Raw genomic sequence first — 16192 nt, 5'->3', positions numbered from 1 at the left:
GGACAGATGCGCTAACAGTACCATATCTTCCAAACTTGTAGGTCCCCACTATATTTATTGTCGGGGGAGCTTCCATTTTCCACTGGAGATACTTCTGCTGCCTTCACCAGCAAAACCCCCTGACCAATAGCTCAACTGGCATTGGGCCACCAGCTAAAGTACCTTTGTCCTTCCAGCATATTTAAGGTGGGTGTTCTGATAGATTTTTTCCCCTGTTTGGGACCACTAGGGAAAGCCTGGCTGCCCCAAACAGGAAAGCAAATAAGCAGCCCACATACTGACAGAAAACACCCAGCGTGTCATGGGGATTTCTTTTTTTTGTTTTTTTAATAATTGTCTGCTTGGGAAGGTTTGCTTTTAGAAACCACTTCTCTGTGCAGGCGTTGTCCACACAACAAGCCTTCAGGGCATTCAGTGGGGCTGGGATGGCATCATCTTCTCTGAAGGCACAGAGATCTCAGCTCGCCTGGTGCAGGTCTCTAAATAAGGTACACTGTAGCCACTAGGGGAGCCTAGTACATCCCTCTGATGCTCTGGAGGGAACAGAGTGTAGCATCACAATCTATAAATGAAGGCTTATGTACGTTTATAATGTCTTTTCATAGGTGCAGCAACTCAGCTGAAATAATCATGTGTTTTTTTCTTTTTAAATGTGTCTCATTTAAATTTTGACATACGTTGGTCAACACAGTTGTCATGTCAGTCATTTGACTGGATTGCCATGCCAGCAACGTGCTTCTTACCTTAAGCTGTCAGAGAAAGCCTCCACTCCATACTTAGAAATGCAGTACCCTCCACCAATGATTGCCATCCTTCCTATAGCACTGCTCATATTGACAATCCTGCCCTTGCACTTCCTCACCAGGGGCAGCAGGCTAAGGGTCACATCGATCATACAAAGCAAGTTCACGTTGATCACTTTTGCAAAATCATCTTTGGTCAACCACTCGCTGGGAGCCATGGGGAAGCCTACACAGGCGTTGTTCACCAGACCCCATAGTCCTGGTAAGAGAACAAAAAATAGAGTTAAACAATCATCTCGTTGAATTTTCCATACCCACCCTGAGGGAAGATAAGTGTGTCAAGAAATGGTAAAAAGATTGGGTAGGCACAGTCGTTGCCTGAGGCTCATTAAACTTCTTGCATGATACATTCATTTATGGCTGCACAACTAAAAAAGAAAGTTCTGCAGAAAGCGTAAGTGGATCATAGTGTGAATCTTCAATTTGTACTTTTCTCTCTACCACAAAACTGAAAATAATGTAGCAAACCTCAAACCCCTGAAAAAATACAAGCCTTCCTATGTCTTCATTGTATCTAATCAAAATGGGTATTTATTGTTAGACCCTTCTCATTGACTAATGGAAATACATTTAAAAACATCAATTGGCAGGTTATGCATCATTGTAAATTTTTTGGAAGTCTGGCACATGACAGTAGCACCTTCCCCCAGCCGGGTGCCCACCAAATGAGAAGGCCACTCACAAAGTTGTAATTCACATGTCTTTATTCCTCTGCGTAAACCTGTGAACCTCAACATTCTAAACCAAGCTTTCATTACATTCTATTCTAGCGATTGCATTACACTGATACAGAGTCCTCAGGGAGCCAGAAAGGTTCCATTATAAATCATGCAAGATACTACAGTGGCCACATGTAATTTTTTCCTGTTTCACAGAAGAACTCTGCTGTTTCTACTAGTTCATCTGGGAATGGACTTTGATGTTTCATGTCCCTGATCTGAGGAATTAGCTGCATGAACTGTGATGTGTGAAGCGGCTCGATGGCCGTCTCTTTCCCGTCTTTTGCCCATTAGCCTGTATTCCTTCTTTTAGTACAGCTGCCAGATCAGTGCCAACTACATTTTCAGATGGACTCCAATGGCCATCAAATCCACATCTGACTTGAAAAAAACAGGGAACCTGCCATACAGTAAGTGCTTATGTCGTATACTTCTATTAATTTTGAAACATGATCCAAAGGTAATGATACATTTTGCTGTAGCAAAATACTTAGAGCAAGCTTAACTAATTCCTTCATTGATATTAAATGGTCCCCAAAGTTTGAATCCTATCTGGATGTTATACCGGATTTGCAGGGCAAGAGCTTATATGCAAGGTTTCATTTTGGCTCTTTGCCCTTGATGTCATTGATCCATAGGTGGGGGTCGATTAATCTTCCCTATATATGCCCTGCCTGTGGCAGTACTTTCGAAACCATTGAGCATTTCATGTTCTTCTGCCCAGCCTATGCGATTTCGCGATTAAAATGGATTCGCAATATTTGCAGGGACATGGGATTCAAGAAATGCTCTTTGGCTCTACGGGTTCTAAAAAGCCATAATTCAGCCGACGTAATTCTTTCAGTAAGCAAGTATTTAGCAACAGCTTGGCGCATACGATGCCATCTTCAAAAAGTTATTTAAGGTCTCATTTCTTTTATAGATAAGTTTTAGAGTCATATGTGTAATTCAAGTTATTGTTTTAATGTTTTTACACCAATTTATAGATGTGTATTTATTTATTTACTTAATAATTATTTATTATCTTGTTTTTATGTGCTTTTATAGTCATTGATCGAATAAAGCTGCTGATGATGATGATGACTTAGAGCAAGCTTGGTGGATTAGATAGAAGGAAATGTCCCTGGTAAAGCTATAACTCAGAGTTCATGGGCAGATCCTACTGATTTTGATCTTCATGTTTTACTGAGTAAATTCCCCTTCAGGTTGTAATCTATTCTTTTTAAGCTCTAATTAACCTTTCTAATGTTTTTTGGACTTAGGGTACTGGCACCCCCCGGGGGAAGAGAATCGCTTGACAGCATAGCACATCCTTCATAGCCACCTGTAGGCCTTTATAGAGGCTTTTGCTGTCTGAATTTATTCATGTTGATTTGGGAGGAGATGCTCATCATTCAATTTTGTGAGGCAATCAGTCTGTTTTTAACTTATTTTATGGTAAACAGGTGCTTGATATGCATTTTTTTATTTATATTGTATTTATTACTTGTATTTGATTGTACTTTTATGGTCTTTCACCAAAATAAAGTTCTACATATACATCTATGAATTATTAGGAACAATTTTATTTGCTTCACCAAAGCCAAACTTCATGTCCTTTCAATGAACATACCAACTTAAGACCTCTAAAATCCATGTCACCAAATGTAATATTCCGGTATAGATCGTCCATTTGAGCCACATGTCCATGCTTTTGTTGATGCACTCTGAAAATCACCCCACTCCTGCAACCTGGATCCCTGGCGATGGTACACCTGAACTACTGTGCTCCACATAGCCCTATGAACATGTTTTACTGATGGCTGCAAAGGCTTCAAAACGGGGGCCACAGGGATGCGTTTCATTCAGCAGAAAGGTAACAATGTGGAAAAGTCATCAAAGTGATGACAATTTGTCCACTGGCTCACAATGGAGTCAAGCACTGAGTTCAAAACTCTCTGCCCCATGCCCAACGTTAACGGTGCAAAGACCAGAGGCACCATTATTATCTTATGACCTGCCACTCAATAGCCAGGAAACTACACTTGGCTGCCTCACACCTCTACTGTTAATATATTTTGAACTGATAAAGACATGTAGAGGTCAGTCGTTGAGAGTCCTGGGGTCCCACACTCTGAAGAACTGTGGATTCATCCCTAGTGCAGAAGTGAATGACTTGGTTGAGCATTGTCCTGCATCACACTGAACTCTAAATTGTCCACAGTATGACCAGGGTATTAGTAGGTGTCTGTGATAAAGCACACAGTGTGATGACAGTGGTGAAGAGAAGCCCGCATAGGAGTCGTCAGTTGCTTTGCTGGCTGCTGGAAGTTCTTTAATTGGATATATTCAGGATTTAATAAAGCCAAACTTGCTTGAAAGAAATTGGGTGAGGTTGCAGATCCTCCTTATGCCTCTGTTTTAAAAATATACAAATATTCTCCTGAAAAATATGTAATTTCTCCTAAAGTATTTTATACTTATTGAAAGAACTGAGTTCTAACTGTTCTGCACTATCACTAAGAAACAAAAGTATATTTGATTTATATGAGGGCTTTTGAGATGATAGATGATACAGGTGGACTGAGACCACCAAACACCAAAAGATAATATAAGTGAAAACTTCAGTCTGGTGTGTAGCAATAATCAGGTGAAAGAAGAACATTACTTTACCTCCAAGAAATGGAGCCTGTCTTTTAAACTTTTGCTTCCCTTCCTAGTTTACTGGCTATTCCTCCAATATTGATATTGACTTTAAATATCCATAAATAGAGCTCAGTGACCCCATATGTTCTTGAACTAGTTAGTAACAAGGACCAACCATCTTGCAGAAATGATTTGAAATATGTCACATCTCCCTATAAGAATCCTTCCAAAACTTTGATGTTGTGAACCTGTGGCGAGGGTGCAAATTATAGTTACCTTAGGGCATGAGTTATATCTACCTGAAATAACACCAACTATAACAGCTGAATTTCTATGATTTTGTGTGTGTAAATTCTGAACCAAACTATAATGTCCCTGTAACCTTTGTTTGTTTATTTATTCCTAACTATAACGTCCCCATAGCCTTTGGGTTTTTTTCCGTGAATTTCTACGTAAGATGTCTATCGTAATGCACGGTGGAAGAGGGGTGTTGATGCAGGCCCTGGCTCTCTAGTTTTCCTACTTACTACAGTATCCTCAGTAGAAAATACTTTAAGTTTTCCACTTCAGTTCCATTAAAATGGCATTCAGGTGTGCCATACACACTTTTGGCATAAATTCAGAATGTAAGCACTCTACTTACTCCTTAGAACCCTGTGAGCTGCTTGTTACCAGGTAGTTAACTGACAGTCTGCTTTTGGTTTGAAAGTGTATGTTTCAATTCACATGTCAGAATATTGTAATGAAATAGAAGAGAAAGATATTTGAGAACTCACTTAAAATATGTGCTAATTTTTCTTTTTACAGTTCCGTTCTAAATTGAATGTTTTAGGTTTTACCAGTTTGATTCAATCAATATGACTTCATCTGCGTCACACTTTTGTCATAAGCAAGACTGTTAGCGCTCTAGATGTTCTTTAGAACTAAAGGGAAACATCTGACAGACTGCTCCTGTTGGAAGTACAACAGGAAGATACTTTAGAAATCACTTAAAACGTGTCCTATTTTTTTCTTTCTACAACACTAACCATAATTTCTATGCCAAAATGAACCCCTCATTTTGTTCCTTTCTAAATTAAATGTTTTACGTTTTATCAGTTTGATTTAATCAAAATGGCTTCAGGTGTGCCACACTTTTGTCATAAGTAAGGCTGTTCGCACTCCAGTTGTTCTTTAGAACACTATGGGAGGCTGCAGTAGAACACAAGGAAACAGTGTTGCCAGATTGGGCGATTTCCCATACAAATGGGTGAGATTTTACAATGTGTGCAGGAAAAAACACCCAGGCGTGCTTGAGAAAACTGGGCAATATTTGCCCCTTTGTGCACAAAATTTCCCAATTCAGCGGCACCCACAGACACTTGGCAAAATTAATGCAGGCTGTGAGGCTCTTGCCTTGTGGTGTGGGTGGGCCTCAGAGTTCAGGTTGCTGTTGATCCCTGCCCGTCCACCAGCCCGCACCTAACTGAGCCTGAGTGTTCAGTGATAGTGATGGGCCATAAACGGCAGTGAGGTAACTGGTGATTATAACTTTCCATAAGTGCTCTGAAAAGCCACCTTCATTTTCAACATGTTGTTCCTTCCTTTGTCTCAATTATCGGTTGGGCATGATTAAGCCAGTTCTAGAGCACATTTTAAAGTGCTTTCTTGTTATATTTACTGTTAAGGTTATGTACTGATGATAGGAAAAATATTGTGTTTTCGCAATTTTCCTAATTTTCATACCTGCAAAGAACCTTAATATAAAGCTCAAGCTGGTAAGCATCCAAACTGCTGTCAACTCTACTTATAACATGCAAATCCTTGATGTGTGATGTGTTTAGATAGCTCAGTGGGTTACTTCATTTGTTACAGAGATCCCTTAGTAACTTGAAGTTAATATCCTTTTGATGTAGCACAGTGAGCTGTAAACTCACATCCAGGAAATACATGCAAACTAAAACTAATAGCCTTAGACCTTTTTTATTGTTGAAACTCTCATTACTCCAAGGTTGTTAAAAAGGGTTCCTTTGGGGAAAAATAAAGTGCCATTCTTACAGTACAGTACATGCATAACTCTTACATACGGGGAATAAACAAAGTTAAAACCTCCCTCAGAATCATAGTTCTGGTTAAGCACCTATGAAGTGACAACAAGCTGTGTCTGTTTCCCTCCATTGCATAAATATTTAGCTGTTAGGCTCCAGATAGCACTGAGCCAGGCCAGGCCAACAAAAGGAGGGCTGAATGCCCATTAAGTGAAGCCATTGTTTTGGCCCCAGATGGAAGTGAGAATATGAAACCCCCTACAAGTTGCTGCTCTCAAATTAAAGCAGACACTGCACGGCTAATGATGAATGTGTCCTGGTGTCTGCAGATTACACAACGACAAACAGTGTATCTCACTGATGTTGGCCCGACCCATGGAGTCTGGTGCTGAAGAGGAAAGAGGTGACGTGAGTTATGCAAATTGAGGATTTCAGAAAAATGTGCGGATGAAAGGGATCCCACAGCCCTACCCTCACTTCACCCAGATGGGCATGTAAAACTGGTCATGATCCAGCATCCTGTTGCACACGTGTAGCGCTGCTTTAATTTGCAATGTAAATGTATATGACCATCGATCTGTGCACTTTGCAGGCGTGAAGACTGCATGTCAATTTAGTCTAAGGGGGTCATTCTGACCCTGGCGGCCAACGACCACGGGAGCACCGCCAACAGGCTGGCGGTGCTCCCACGAGCATTCTGACCGCGGCGGTTCAGCCGCGGTCAGAAGCGGAAAGTCGCCGGTCTCCCGCCGACTTCCCGCTGCTCGGGGGAATCCTCCATGGCAGCGGAGCGCGCTCCGCCGCCATGGGGATTCTGACACCCCCTACCGCCATCCTGTTCCTGGCGGGTCTCCCGCCAGGAACAGGATGGCGGTAGGGGGTGCCGCGGGGCCCCTGGGGGCCCCTGCAGTGCCCATGCCCATGGCATGGGCACTGCAGGGGCCCCCGTAAGAGGGCCCCACTGTGTATTTCAGTGTCTGCATTACGCGACGGGTGCAAACTGCACCCGTCACACCCCTGCAACTACGCCGGCTCAATTCTGAGCCGGCGTCCTCGTTGCAGGGGCATTTCCTCTGGGCCGGCGGGCGCTCTTTTGGAGTGCGCCCGCCGGCCCAGAGGAAATGTCTGAATGGCTGCCGCGGTCTTTTGACCGCGGTGCGGTCATTTGGCGGCTCCCTCCAGGCGGGCGGCTCCCGCCGTCCGCCGGGCTCAGAATGAGCCCCTAAATTTCTTAAATACCCATGGCAGGCACTGTGAGAAACCCGTACTGCCTTAAGCCTCAGGGCTCACAATTGTGCCCGTCATGAACACCCCCCCAAAAGCTGAACTTACCAGACACAGACTCATGGGACTCAGTACTGAATATGTGCTACATAGTAGTCATATGTTGCATGAAAACAAAACTACAGAAACATAACATCTGAAAAAAGGAAATGTTCATATGGATAAGGTTAAGCATGTGAAATGTAAACAGGGACTGCTTTGCTGCCATGGATTACCTTAGGTTTTCATAGTTATTGTTAAGAAATTGACATGTGCATTTGCCTTTGAAATTAAGAACATGAATGTAGGTATCCCTTTCAAAGTCAATTTTAGGACCACACCACATAAATTCCACTGTGGGTGATGGGTATAAAGGAGCTGCACAGTCTCATGATGTTGCCTAGGTCAGCGGTTGTGTGACAGCAGTACAGCCCAAATGATAAAGTGGAATGGATTGTGATGGGACAAGAGGAACGATCACAGTGGCAGCATTATTGAGGGAGCATCAATTTTCAGATGTTGGCGAGAAGTTGTTGCAGTATGTTTTGAGAAAAGGGGTCTTCTAGACACGAAACAAACACATCTGCTTCATGCCAAGGCTACGAGCATTAGCCTAGTTTTTGCTGCAGCACAAAAGCAACAACACACACCCTGTATAACTTTTAATTCCAGTGCTTGTGGTCATGATGAAAGACTTTCAAGTGGAGGGCAGGGAAGGTATTTGGTCAGAGTAAGTTAATGTCTGTTTTCCGGCCTTTTCAGACATTTGAACTGAACGGGTGTAGGCCTCTGCTCTTACTGCGGTGACCCTCGCAGCTCTCAAACAGGACACTGATCCTAGTCTTTTAAGTATGTTCACATAGTCACTTCATACTTAAGCACCCTTGTTATTTATCTGAATAAACTTTTATGTTTATTTTTTTCCCATACTTCATGTATACTTTGTAAAAGATACTTTTTCTATTTGAATATTGTCAGAGAATTAGATATAATGCAAATCTTGTCAGATAAATCATACAGAAATTATTTTAACTCAAGGGTCATTTCATTGCACATGTATCATTGTGTGGTGTTAATCTGTTCAATATCCTTTTTTTGGAGCAACATTTCTGAAATAACTTTGATGTTTCCGTTCTTAGATTTTATTAAAGGTTGATTATAATCTGATCTTGTAGATTTATTTCATGAGTGCCAGGCTCGAGTTTGCATTTGTGGTGCCAGAAGGGTCACTTTGAAAGCCACAGTGGGGAGTGATTTCCTAAATGAGTGTTTTAACAGAAGTTTGGCATGATTTCAGAAGTCCATTGGTGTTTATTGTACCTCCACCAACTATATGTATATTGAATAGACTTTAAAATTATCCTTTAAAAAGCTTTGGAAGCTATTTTAGAATGGGGCTGAATTTGAGCTTGTACTCGGACAGATTTTGGCTTTGGACGGATCTCAAAATCTGGCAACACTGCAGGGGAATCAAATGACAGGCTGCTCCTGTTCGAAGTACATGTTTTACTGAGAATGTGTGATGTCATTCTCATATGGTTGAGAAAGATAGTGTGAATTTACAGAAAATATGCTCTCATTTTAGCTTCCCAAGCACCTTCCGTAAACCTCTATGGGAAAATCATGATTAAACAGTTTTCTCTCAAACATGATTCATCAAACCCCAGCAGGGTAAAATCACCTTAGAACACACCACAACTACTGAAATTACTATGGTAGTATGGTACCATCACAGATGATATATATTGTAACTAAAATGTGTTATCACCATTTATAGGTTCTCCTTTTTGTGACCCTCAAAAACTGCCATTCACTGCAATGCATTTTGATGACTACTGTATGTATATTGGTCCCAAGATGGCTGCCAGCACTTCCTGGTTAAAGTGCTAACAGCCAATCAGATCTCATCATGAGATCTGTGCTTTGCCTCTGCCCAGATATACAACTTTGGTTGTCCTTTAATATCTCAAAAACGAATGAACTAATGAACAGGTTTGCACTAAATAAGTAAAAGCAGGATTTGCATACCAAAAGCTACCTTTTTGCCAAATGTTGTGTCATTCTGTCCAGCTGTTCGTGCTATAGTCATGTCTAAAGGTCCTATAGGAATTAACATAGGAAACACAACTTTGATGACCCCCCCTTTTTCTCAGCCCCCGATTGATAGATCAGCCCAAAACTTTCCAATCACGGTGCACTTTAAGAAAAAAAAAATCCTGAATATTGGTCAAACAGTGCCAAAGATATAGGCAAGTCAAAAAGTGTTTTTTTTCTGTGGAAACATGGCCCTAACTATAACTACCTTTTGGTGGTCAACAGTAGGCAGTTTTATACAGGACCTTGTTTCTGTAAGAAAAGCATTTTCTCATTTACTAATATCTTTTGGGCAGCTTCACAAATCTTCACAAAATTTTCTAAACTAGTGTGCCAGTTAATTCAGCTGCTGTCTGGAAAGCTTTGGGATGATTCGTCAAACGGGGGCAGAGAAAAAGGGGGAATTCCATAAATACGTTTTCCACTTGCAATTTCCCGTAGGGATTTTGAACACAACTACAGCCCAAACCGCTGAATGGAATGGCATCAAATTTAGCAGAAAGATAGATCTTGCCCCAGAAAGAGTGTTTTTCGTAATTTGGTGTAAATCCATTCAGTAGTTTTTAAGTAATTAAAAAAAAAAAAAACTATATATTTAGGGACCTGGAGTGTCTGAGGATCTGACATATCTCAAGGTGAGATCTTATTGGCTGACACTACTTCGACCAAAAAGTGGTGGCAGCTATCTTGGGACTCAGGAATCAGCCCGAGGCTCAAGAAAAACAAAAAACAAAAAAAATACAAAAGGGGGCAGAGTAGGAATACTCTTATTCCTCAGGCCTAGTGGGGTATTCCCCGGAGACCCCACCTAGGGCCAAAACGTTTTTAAAAAAAATTCCACTGACTCACAGAGGAGCCATAGCAAAATGTAATTTAATTTACTTTGGTGGGAAAGCCCCGGGGGGAATTGTTTATGTTAATATGGAGCGGGGCTCATAGCTCCCCCCTCCTTGATCTGATTTTGGCCACAAGGAAACCAATCCCGGGACTCAGCCTTATCAAAATGTGGGAGGATCACCCTGACCCCTCCCAGGCCGATTTCAGCCCTCGGACACCATCGCCAGGGCCCGGCCATGTTAGTAATGGGGAGGGTAGCCATGCAGTCCTTCTCCTTGGCCTGATTTCATCTCTGGAGACCCCATCTCCTAGGGCCCAGCCTCAATAAGAAAGGGGGGAGGCTACGTGAACACCCCCCACTCTAGGTGCCATCATTGGCCCAGGAGACCCCAATCATCAGGGTAGGCCCTGCTACTTTCAGGGGTACCCACCCCTGGGACATTGCGGTTTCTCTGCCCACTCTAGCGCAGGCAAGAAAACCTTTGTTTGTTCTGTCTTTGCAGGAGCAATTTCAAAGCTCCCGCCAAGGTGAGCAAGCATGAAGTACGCTTCCAGCTTGCAGGAGCTTTAAAATGCTCCCGCCATTTGGGAGCGGACTTCAGATCTATTTTGCTGCATGTAGTGATGTGGGCAAGGGAACATATCTAAATATTGCTCCCGCCAGCAGGGAGCAGCACTTTAGCTGCTCCCTGCCAGCAGAAGACGTGCTGGTTTCTGCTGGAGGTGGGGAGCTGGCTGGGTCAGCGGGGGCCTTTGGGCTCCCCTGTGGCCACCAACAAGGATATCGTGGGTGCTCTGGGTGGGCACCAGGGGTCCCACCATTTGTTGATCAGACCCTAAGGGATGGTGTCCCATGCCCAAAATTGGCACAGGGAGGTGGGGTTTGTGCCCCCTCCCCTTTATTAACTTTGGCCTGGCTCCTGGGGATCTGGGTCACTGGGTCTGAAAAAGACCCAGGGAGGGGGGCTGCGTGCCACCTTCCCCATAAATCTAATGATGCACCCACTGGCGATGAGGACCACGGAGCCAAAAATGGCTCAGGGAGGGGAGATGTGCCCCCTCCCCTACAAAATGTGGGAGGCAGTAGCGGCTCGCAAGGATTCCTGGGGACAGGGTGGGTGAGCAGGCATTAATACATTAACATTTATTAAAGAATATTTTTTTTAAACGTACCTTCTCTGCCACGCATCACTCCTCTCTCCCGCATCGTCGCTCCAGGCACAGGCTCCCAGCCTGCCCTTCGCCAATACTGACACTGCTCATTGCAGTGTCAGGATTGGCCGGGAGCGCCCAGCCAGGGTGCTTCCAGGCAGACTGGAAGCTTATGCAGGCTGCATGGCTGCATGCAGGGGATTGGCTGAAAGCTATGAGCGACGGCTGGTGGATTATTGTGTGGTAATTAAACATTCCTTTATGGTAAAAAAAGCCTACAAGTTCACTGAAAAAATAAAGGTCACAGGGACGTTATAGTTAGGAAATGTCATTAAATAAACCCTAGAAATTCACTAAATAAAATGTTACAGGAACGTTATAGTTAGGTTCTGATTTTACAGACACAAAACAATAGAAATTCTGGAGTTATAGTTAGAGTTATCTCGAGTAACTATAACTCATGCCTTAAGGTAACTATAACTCGTGCCCTAGCCATACACTGCTAATTACCCCACAAATTACATCAGTCATGACATGTTCTGTGACAGCATTGGTAATATCAGTGTAACATTTTCTATAAAATTATTGATGAGAAAACTACGCATGGCGAGGGCACGAGTTATAGTTATCTTCGGGAATGAGTTATAGTTACTTGAGATACCTCTAACTATAACTACTGAATTACTTCAGATTTTTGTATGTAAGATCTGAAACTAACTATAACATCCCTGTAACCTTTTTTAGTGGAGATATAAAAGTTGATTTACTCTTATATGTTTAGCTTTAATTTTGCTTACTTTTTGCATTTCATTTCTAATGGGATTAGGAGCATGGAAGACACTGGAAGTTCAGCAGTACTTGAAGATTTGGCGGCTTCTACCATGATCTTGCACAATAAGCTATGTCTCTATTAATTTCAGTTAAATTACTTCAGCATAAAGATTCATTTTAGCTGACCATTACAACTTAACGCAGCAAGAATGGCATGCTTCTGTTTTCCTAAAGGGCAGTAAATCGTACTTGTCGTACTACTGCTTCCTTTCATGATGGAAACCATGCATTACTGCTGAAACTGAAAAGCACTGGAAAAAATATAAAAAGATTAAAGAAAGCTCCAGCAAAGCTTGATAAAGAACATACATGCTTCCTTTCGGATTAGCGTTCCAAGTAGTACTCAAATGTGCAAAATCTAGGAAGGAGCAGCTGAGTGGGATGTTGGAGCTTCCTTGGTCTGAAAAAATATAAAAAGAACATATTTTAAGCTAGCATTGGCAATGTGAATAGGTCTAGCTTGTGAATGCTCTGTCACACCAGACCTAAAAATCCATGTGCATTGACTGCCCTCCTCCCATGTGTGCTGCTGCCTCAAAGAAATGCCATTAATTACCTAGTTATCTAGGACACTTTAATAGCATTCCAGTGGCATTCGTGTGCCCCTTAAGCTCAGCCTCAGGCAGTTTGAAAAATAAACAAAATAACCACTGCTGTTTGAAGGGCAAGCACTCTTCATTGAATCACCCAATTTCTGCCCAATCAAAACAGGTACCCCTGGTTGCCATCATGTGGGCGGAGTCAAAGCCCCTTCCTGGTAGCTTTGCATATAACTGTCTGGCGAGAGCTGCACTGTCTAGCCGAGCCATAACAAAAATGTGATGGGAAGGGGCTGGGTAGCAGTGTTACAATGGACAGCACATTTGGATTCTGCAAGTAATCCCAGCAAGGAGGAGTAGGTGGAAAGCAGTGGAGGAGCTGGGTTGGGGTTATACATACAAAATCCCCCAAACAATCTGAGCAGGATTCAGAGGGGCAGGGTAAGAATCAAATAGTCTTAGGAGGGTAAAGTAACACTGAGAGCGTAGGTATACGAGGAAGGAAACATCACATGGTGGTGAGAGAGCAAGAAAACACATGCCCTCCTATTGATTGCTGAAAGAAAAAGAAAACAGTAGTTCCCTAATGTAGAGCCATGGGAAGATACAAATCAGCCATTCAAATGAATGGAAAATAACCTATGCTCCATGTCAGGAACAAACACTCAAAGAGGAAAATAATATATATCGAAAGCAAAGAAAATTAACAAGAAAGCTAACCAATGGCGACAAAGGGGATGATCCCTATAGTAAGCATTTCGGTCATTGTCAAGATGTGAGACCTCAAAAACAGCCAAAACTGCTCACATGAAAAAATGTGTATTATTTTCATATTATTTTCATCATCCATCCATTCCTCAATGTATCATCAGCACTCATGAATCCAATAATCTACCCTCCCACATAATAAAACATCTATTCATGGATATTGTATCCCTATGGATGTGCTACCTAGTGACCTTTAATGAATGTCACCTTGTTACTATTCAATGAATCCTAGATACATATTTGAGCTGGCTGCCAAAATTAAGCATACAGCGGTTTTGTTCCCTGCATAAGAGCATGAACTATCTTGTGTTCCCGAACTTACACTATAACACTTTCAGTAAAATACCTGATGAAGTATAATAAAAATAATTATTAATTGCCAAATAAAAATCTTGCCTTTGTCTCCCACTTGCTGCTTCACCCACTCTGCCATGGCAGCCACATTCTCGCTGTTGGAAATATCCAGGTTGATGGTCTGGAGTCTCTGGGAGGTGACCTCATTTAATTGTTCAGCTCCCTCCTGGGTTAGGCACGCCGCCAGGACGTGCATTCCTCGCTTGTCCAGATTGCGTGCCAGGAGGTTCCCAAAACCGGTGACATCCTCATCCGATTTAGGAAATGTAACATACATGTCCATTACCCCCCACAGACACCACCACTCATGCCACCCTGACGGAAAGGCCAAGGAGTGCCAGGGCCTCATATGGAGACAGAGGCACCACTCAGGACACTGGAGAGGGAGGTGTGGACAGTAAGGAATACCCTGGCCTGTCACACAGTCCTGGACTGTCACCCTCCAGCAGCCCCACCCAGGATACTACTGACACCCCTACCACCCTGCCACCAACATCAGCTCTGGCCAAACGACCCCACACCAGTGGATCCAGGTCACAGACTGATGGAACACAAGTACAGAGGCCAGAGTCTCCAACTACTAACAGGCAGGATAACGATGGCCCCAGTACAAGTGGTACCGCCAGACCGGTGCAGGGGACACAGGCAGAGGAGGCTAGGCCTAGTGGGAGGGTATCAGTGGTCCAGTGGGGAGGCCAAAGGATGGACGCTGCAGCCCAGGCAGTGATCTCTGCTGTCTTGGGAGCATACCACCATACCCAGGACAGAATGGGCCAGATCATGGCCACCCTGGAACAGATTCAAAGGTTACAGATAGCCCAACATCAAGAGACCATGGAGCAGTGGAAACAACTAAATGCCCCCATGGCCACCATAGCAGGAGTGCTGCAGCACCGCCACCTAACCCAGCCTGAGACCCCCACAAACCAGGAAGCCCCTACCACTGACCAGGACATTGCCCAGCCATCTACATCAGCAGCAGCAACTGGACTGGTGGCACTGGCAAAGGACATACAGGAGACCAGCACCCCTACACCTGCAGCCCAGCACCAGACACTCAAACGGTCCCTCAGACCCAGATATGGCACAAGAACACCTGCCAAGACCAAGGACCCTGCCAAGAAGTGACTCTGACATGGACTGTCTCCCAAGTGTGCCACTGTGCCACCATCTTCACCGGCCAATAGCAACATTACAACATGCAAGGGACAGATGGACCTATACCCACTGCCACCAATCGCGGAGGCCATGTACCTAGTATGGACATCCACTATTAGATCACTCCCTATCTCTATAAAGCACACCAATGCATTAAGGACACCAAATGAAACACATGTACACCAAATCGTATGTCCCCTGTCATATTGATGAATCAATTGTAAATGTGAATGCATTTTCAAGTCAATTCCATAATCAGAACTTTATTGCAGGAATGGCACCCCCACGCACAACATTGGGTGGAGTAAACAGAAATGTACACCATGTTTGTCTCAATGGCACATGCCACCTCTATATTCAGGTAACACTGTCAATTACTACAAACCCCACATCCCAATAGTGAACAAGTCAGACTGACATTATGCAGTGTAGACAACGTCATCAGTGAACAGTACCTCATAGTCACTGGAAGTATAGTTGGATAAGCTGGTTCTTGGAGTGGACATCTTCCCCCTTTTCATCCTCACCATCACTCTCATCCCCTCTCACATGATGCAGGTCTGGATATACAGCACCCTCCTCCTCCATTTGGGGGCTAGCATTCCTCACAGCAACATTGTGGAGCATGCAGCAGGCCACCACTATTTTACACACCTTCGCAGGGCCATGGCACAGGAACCCCCAGAGAGATAGAAGCAACAGAGTCTAGCCTTCAGGAGACCTATAGTGCGCTCTATCACCCTCCAATAACGTTGATGGGCCTCATTGTAATTCCTCTCTGCATCTGCATTAGGATTTCTCAAAGGTGTCAGGGGCCAAGGCATGTTGGGATAGCCAGAATCACCTGGAAAAGTGTTTTGAAACAGGACTGTAACAGACTGCCATTACTTACAGACAGTCTGGCTGTCAGCTATGTACAGAACCAGTGTCATACACACTCACCTATGAGCCATCCTCTGTCCCCTTGTAGTTGATCCATCATGTGTGGTACACTGCTGTTCGTCAGGACAAATGAATCATGG

At 43.5% G+C, this 16192-nt stretch overlaps 1 protein-coding gene across 1 annotated transcript in view; it reads right to left on the bottom strand.

The window, feature by feature from the left end:
- Window positions 1-14295, bottom strand: part of LOC138293824 (retinol dehydrogenase 7-like) — a 37460-nt gene extending 23165 nt beyond the window's left edge. The window contains exons 1-2 of the mRNA XM_069233146.1: window positions 14055-14295; window positions 744-1002 (exon numbers count right to left, since the gene is read on the bottom strand). Of these exons, the coding sequence (XP_069089247.1) occupies window positions 744-1002; window positions 14055-14295 (500 nt within the window). The remainder of the gene's footprint in view (window positions 1-743; window positions 1003-14054) is intronic.
- Window positions 14296-16192: the final 1897 nt, after the last annotated feature.

This window comes from Pleurodeles waltl, chromosome 4_2 (genome assembly GCF_031143425.1).
Source record: "Pleurodeles waltl isolate 20211129_DDA chromosome 4_2, aPleWal1.hap1.20221129, whole genome shotgun sequence".
Lineage (NCBI taxonomy): Eukaryota > Metazoa > Chordata > Amphibia > Caudata > Salamandridae > Pleurodeles > Pleurodeles waltl.
This window is presented reverse-complemented; position numbering and strand designations above follow the sequence as displayed.